A 6,643-nucleotide genomic window follows, 5' to 3' on the forward strand; every position below is an offset into this window, starting at 1 on the left:
ATTCTTCAGTTTTTGAAACAGCGTTTACGTTGACTAGTGGCCTACATTTAGAAAGATCTCAGATCTAAGAAGATTTAAAGAAAATGATTTGAATTTAAAGATGTATAGACAGTTATGGGCGCAGCAGGTAGTGTAGCAGTCACACAGCTCCAGGGACCTGTAGGCTGTGGGTTCGAGTCCCGCTCCGGGTGACCGTCTGTGAGGAGTTGGTGTGTTCTCCCATTGTCCGCGTATGTTTCCTCCGGGTGCTCCGGTTTCCTCGCACAGTCCAAAAACACACGTTGGTAGGTGGATTGGTGACTCAAAAAGTGTCCGTAGGTGTGAGTGTGTGAGTGAATGTGTAAGTGTGTGTGTTGCCCTGTGAAGGACTGGCGCCCCCTCCAGGGTGTATTCCCGCCTTGGTGCCCAATGATTCCAGGTAGACTCTGGACCCACCGCGACCCTGAATTGGATAAGGGTTACAAATAATGAATGAATGAATGAATGAATAGACAGTTATACTGCAGTATATTTTTATATCTCAGAAGCTGAACCTGTGATCATTTTCTTGATTTGTTGGGTACAGTATTTAATAATTTTAGCATTTCAGCACTGTTAAATGTATTTATCCAAACTTTTAATGGCTTCCTCTTTTGTGTATTTCTTCCATTGATCAGGAATCTGACCTTTTCCCTGGAAAGTCATGCTGTAGAAATTCTCCAAGTCTTTCTGAAACCTGCACAGAAACCACTTCCAGTACGGGAGCTCAGAGAGATCAGGAGTGATGCTCCAGTTTGCATATTTAGGACCAGCTCTTCTGTACTGTTTCCATGGCACTGTTGTATCAGAGTCAGAAGATGTGACGAAGGCCCAATCACTCACCACAGAGGTTGTGCAGAAATCAATGGCAAGATTTTTTGTTCCTCGGTAATGCCACCCATTTATTCCACTGTTTCGATGAACAGGAACACTGTGATCTCCATCATGGTCTTCCATGGTGTTGGTACAGGTTGCTTTACAGAAAGGACACTGCACCCAGCAGCAGTGACAGAACTGCTCGATCAGAATCTCATCTGGTCTCTTCCTGAACTTCTCCATTTTAAGAGCAGAGACACTGTTTAAATTCTTCTTCAGTTCTTCAGTAATTAAAGACATTTCATTTTTCACAACCTCTGTGAGCAGTTGCAAATCACTTATGTCTTTACAGTAATAACCACTGAGGTGCTCTGTTTCACACACAAGCTCATCTTTGAGACTCCTGGAAAATGACTCCAACCACATATTTGCGTCTCCTGATTTCTTCTTCATTTCCTCAGTTGTAGATTGTGCTGCTATGATTACACACCGCTTTTTGTGTGCAATAATTCCCATGATTTTATTGAGAGCTCTGGGATTTTCTTTTTCCATATAACTGCACACAACCTCTTTAATAAAGCTCTTAATGTGTTCCTGAGGACTCATTATGTAGGTTTTATACCTCTGAAAGTTCTCCTCTTCTGCCAGTGATTTAAGAATGTGTTTTTCCAGCTTTGACCTGTTCCCATTAAATTCTGGGAGGTCTGATTTCATCTGATCTGCCAGATCAGTGGCTGTCTGATTGTAGACACTCTGCAGGATGGATTCTCCAAGTTTGCTGCACATTGATGCACCAAATGCTACCACAGAAGAAGCACCTTGGCAGAATTTCTGGAAAATGCAGTAGTATCTTGGTTTCATATTCTGTAGGTAGACCATGGGATCATTGGCATTCCTGAATTTCTCTTGTAACTCTTCAAATGTCTCTTTTGCAGTTTCACACACAAACAGAGAGAGATCCACTGAGAACTCTTTGGTGAACTTGTATTTGGAGGTCTTGTGTTCCTTTATCACCTGTTTGACTAGGAGAACAATCTCTTGAATGTGACTTGGATTGTAGCCCATCTGTTCTACTGGTTTTGACTTAATCAAGTCTTTAGTTTGTTTGATCACACTAAGTGTCAGATTCCTTACTGAGGTTTGGTCATCAAGTGGTAAAGTGGTTTTTGCTGGAAAAATTTGGCTTTTTTTTTTCTGTCTTACGTAAGGGGTATAATCACACAACATATGTATTTCAACGTATTCCTTACACTGTCTGCGACTGATCACGAGTGCCACTTCATAACTTTCACACAAAATTTGGAAAATGTCCTCTGCTATAGCAACTGGTCTCATGGGCTGGATTGTAGCAGTCAACTCAGAGATCCATTTCTCCCACAGTGAATCAAACTGTTCTTTCTTCTTTCCTTCATCATCCTCATTGTTCTGGAGAGATAAAGCAAGTTCTTTACTCTTCTCAAAAAGTTTTGCCTCATACTGTGATTTTTGTTTTTCTGAATCTCTCAGCTCGAGAATGCCAACTAACTCTCTTTCTGCTTGTTTTATGAGGTCATCATGTAGAAATTGTATTTTATTTTCAAACCTCACCCTCCACTGCTCCATGATGTCTTTCTCGTGTTCACTTTCAAAGAAGGAAGTCATTGAGCTTTTCACATTTTCAAATGTGTCTTGCATTTCTTCAACAAGAAGCTTGTACTCAACTTTCTCCAGTTGATTGTTTTTGATTCTGTTGTAAAGTTTGTCTTGAATTCTTAACATTGTACTCCTAAGGGTCCAGGTCCACTTCCCATACTCTTCCTCTAGCTGTCTGTACACTGAAATCTCCAATGTATTTTTGAAGCTAAAAACAAAGTTTTCATTCATGAGGGCAGTCCACAGGTCTGTAATCCGGCATTTGAGTTGTTTCAGTGTTATACAGTGCAGTTTTGAACCCTGCTGTAGTGGAGATTTCTTTAGCTCCAGAATATTTTCACTGTAGGTTGGATTTGGTGGAGCCATAGGAGGGCTGCCCTCCCAGAGCTGTGCAAAATAACGGACGTCATTTTTAATATCAAATGCAATGACATCACTGAAGCATTCAGCATCACAGACTTCCTCTTTGGCAGCTAACTTTGCCATTTCATCCAATTTGTCTTGCAAACGTCTTTTTCCCTCTTTGTTTTTCTCTTCAGCTGTGATATCGGAAACATTATGATGCACAAATAAACAACTTGGAGACAATTTGACCTTCTTCATCCTCAGGAATGCCTGGACAACAATCTGAAGGATGTCCTGCATGTCAGCAGGGTTTTCTCCCATAATGTTGATAATAGTTGTATTCCCAAGTCCTACAACAAATGTTGCTAATTCATTGTCATGATGTCTTGTTGATATGCCGGTCAACTCCAGAGCTCTGAGACCTTCTGTATCAACAACAAGAATGTAGTCAAAATTTAGTTTTATCTTAGATACTTTTACCAGCTGCATAAAAGCTCCTTTTGTGCATCTTCCAGCACTGACTGCAAACTGAAGTCCAAACATAGCATTGAGCATGGTGGATTTCCCTGAACTCTGGACTCCTAAAACTGACAGAATAAACACTTTCTTGTCTCCCAGCTTCTTGATAAGTTCATCTAGAACTGCAGAAATCCAGATCAGGGGAACATGAGCTGCATCACCATCCATCAGCTCCAGTGGGTGCCCTGATGTTAAGAGCTCTGCTGCGAGTTTGGGAAGCGAAAGAACTACTTCTTTTTCACATTGTCTGGTTTCTGGATCTACAGATACAAACGACTCGTACAGCTGGCCCATTTCCCTAAGAATGTGTACCAAACCAAAGGTTGCAGCTTTCAGCTCTTTAGACATTTCTTCAAGTTTGATTTGCTCAGATTTAATTTGTTCTGATTTGTCATGCTTCCTTTTCAAGTCCAGAACACCTGACCAATTTTCATCATATTTATGATGCAGAGCAGAGAGATCATCAGCTGTGAACATATCTAAAAGTATTTCCACCCACTTCAGAAAGTAAGATTTCTCATTTTCTGTTGAACAAGAACTTATTGTTTCAATGAACAGCTTTGTGAAGTTTGTGAGACCACGTGCTGCTTGCTTTTCACGAATCTGCTTCATTTCATTTTGGTTTTTGCTGATTACCCTCTCTATATCAGCACCATGTACCCTGTGTAGTTCTTTGTTCCTCTTACACCAGTCATGCCACAGTGTTCCCTGACAAGGCAGATATTCCTCCTGAATTTTGGACAGTTCCATTCCTTTCAGCAGCTTTATTATCTGGAGAGCAGCTTCCTTCTGTTTTATGCATTCAGGATTGTCCTTTATATCTGTTCTGATTCCGCTTATTTTGTCCACATTTTCAAGGCTGAAGGTGGTGCTCAAGTTTGGGAAACACTCTTTGAGAGTTTTTTGGAGTTCTGCAGATACAGCTGCCTGATTCCTGCCTTTAAGACCAATTCTGTATTTCAATTTCTTCACTCCACTGACAGGGGATTCATCTTCACAAAAAAGGCAAATGAGAGGCTTTGGGTCACTGTAGAGCTTCTTTAGGGTTTGTGTGTGTGTGCTACCTTTTTCTGGATTGCCTAAAACCACAATGTTCACAGAGGACATTTTAGTCAGCATCTCCAATTGTTTCTCATGAGTTTCTGCATCACCATGCAGATTACAAAATGCCACACAATCAGGGAAATGATCAGTGATTTTTCCAGATGGACAGTACCAGGCAATCTCCACTACACCATCCATCAGTAGACGATTTCTACTGCTGCCCGGGCAATTCCTGTGGAAGAATGTATTGTGCTTCTCATTGATCAGGCTGTTGATCAACTGAGACTTGGATGTGGAAATAGAGCCAAATCTGAAAACAGCCACCATTGGAGTTTGTGCACTGGCCATGTTGTTAACTTTTCCAGAAACTTTACTGGAGTTCCAGTTTTTCCTTACTTGTTGGAACGCCCAGAGTGGGAACTCAATTCCTCCAGTGAATGGATTGGGCACTAGTAGAGGCAGAGCATACTGACAGTATGAAAGCTTAGTCACTATCAACTGCTTTAGGAACCCATCTGAACAGAGGAACACTGCCATCTGAACATCCATGGGGTGAATAGGATCTTTATGTATTGCTTGGCCAAGAGATGCTGGATTTCCAGAATAAAAAAATTCAAATGTTTCTTCTTCATTTTTGTTTATGGTACCTGACTGATTGTAATGCAGGTCACTGGATGCTTCTTTAATGCTAATATATCTTGCTTTGTAGTTCCTTAACAGCAGCCTCTGTAAGAATATTTGAACTAGTTCATCCTCAGCGCAGTCCTCTTTGGGCTTTAGGGAGTCAGCAGTTATTTGTAGAACATCTGCAGGTTTTAATTTTTGTCTCAGTTTTGTATTTAGTTGAAGTCTCATTAATAACTCCTCAATTTTTTCATCAGAGTGTACAGTGTCTTCTTCTGCATCAAGCTCTGTTTTTCCCTCCTGTAAAAGAGTTTAATTTGAAAACATTAAAAATCTTTGTCATTGCACTCAAGTTAAAAGCAAGTGAAAAGTCGGCTTGGATTATTCCTTTGGTTTTATGGGTTCCCCTAGCACATGGGGGGTCCCTCATAACAAATTTTGATAAAATCATCTTTGGCTTGAAGTAAGACTGCAAAAACATACTTTTAACTAATATTAGAAATATTTTGTTTTCTGGTTAATATTGTCTCATTTTTAGTAAATTTATATCACTCTTGTATTTAGCGAGTTTTCCGTTCCCCCTTAAATGTGGTGGCAGTTACATTCAGAGTTAAAAAAAAAAATCCAAAATTTTTTAAAATAATAATATATTTTAAAACAGCCCAGCATTGCTGACTATGTTTTGAAGAAGATCTACACACCACAGCAAGCAGCTGTTCTCTGCTTGGTGTCCTGAATTTGCTAGTAACAGACAGGAAACCAAATTTGGCTTCTCTTCCTTTTAATCCGATTAATAATCGATTAATTGATAAAATAATTGGCAAATTAATTAGTTGCAGCCCAAGTTAATATAAATAATTTCAGAAACTGATTGTCTAGATATTCATAGCTGTGCTCAAGAGATGGTATTATGGAGCCAAATCACAGATATAAATATTTAAATATGAATTTTGAATATTTTATTTTTGTCTGAATTTTGAATATTTGAATTACATTTGCCCAAATATTTTATATTTTAAGTTCATTTATATGTCATGAAGGGCGGCACGGTGGCGCAGCAGGTAGTGTCGCAGTCACACAGCTCCAGGGGCCTGGAGGTTGTGGGTTCGATTCCCGCTCCGGGTGACTGTCTGTGAGGAGTTGAGTGAGTAGGTGTGAGTGAATGTGTGTGTGTGTCTGTGTTGCTCTGTGAAGGACTGGCGCCCACTCCAGGGTGAAATCCCGCCTTGCGCCCAATGATTCCAGGTAGGCTCTTGACCCACCGTGACCCTGAATTGGATAAGCGGTTACAGATAATGAATGAATGAATATATGTCATGATAAAGTTAGTTGATAAAGTTGAAAATGTAAGGTGGTGAAATATTCGAAAAATTGCTTTTGTCACTGCATTATCGACCATGGTCTAAATATACATATTAAGGACCATTACCCACTGCCACACATGCCTTCAGCTTTTGAGGCACCACAGCATGCCACTGTTTATAAGTATAACACATCAGGGTGTGTCAAGGTGATGAATCGAAGACTGCGTGTCTGGCCATTATACATATTTTGTGATGAAATTTGTGTTAATGAATGCCCCTGCCATTTTCTAGTGTTTAATTTATAATTTTCTACATGAGGTCTTAGACAATTACTTGGACAT

At 40.0% G+C, this 6,643-nt stretch overlaps 1 protein-coding gene across 1 annotated transcript; it reads right to left on the reverse strand.

The window, feature by feature from the left end:
- Window positions 1-594: 594 nt before the first annotated feature.
- LOC136675136 (interferon-induced very large GTPase 1-like) lies at window positions 595-5,229 on the reverse strand. The gene is made up of 2 exons (XM_066651557.1): window positions 3,774-5,229; window positions 595-3,689 (listed from the first exon to the last, which is right to left on the reverse strand). The coding sequence occupies exons 1-2, from the start codon at window positions 5,227-5,229 to the stop codon at window positions 595-597; spliced, it is 4,551 nt and encodes a 1,516-aa protein (XP_066507654.1).
- Window positions 5,230-6,643: the final 1,414 nt, after the last annotated feature.

This window comes from Hoplias malabaricus, chromosome 18, assembly GCF_029633855.1.
Source record: "Hoplias malabaricus isolate fHopMal1 chromosome 18, fHopMal1.hap1, whole genome shotgun sequence".
NCBI classification, from domain to species: domain Eukaryota; kingdom Metazoa; phylum Chordata; class Actinopteri; order Characiformes; family Erythrinidae; genus Hoplias; species Hoplias malabaricus.

Coding starts and splice junctions, on each gene's coding strand:
- LOC136675136 (XM_066651557.1), bottom strand. CDS start 5,229: ATGAGACTTCAACTAAATACAAAACTGAGACAAAAATTAAAACCTGCA. Junction 3,690..3,773: donor TGATCTCTCTGCTCTGCATC/ATAAATATGATG, acceptor CTGAGCAAATCA/AACTTGAAGAAATGTCTAAA.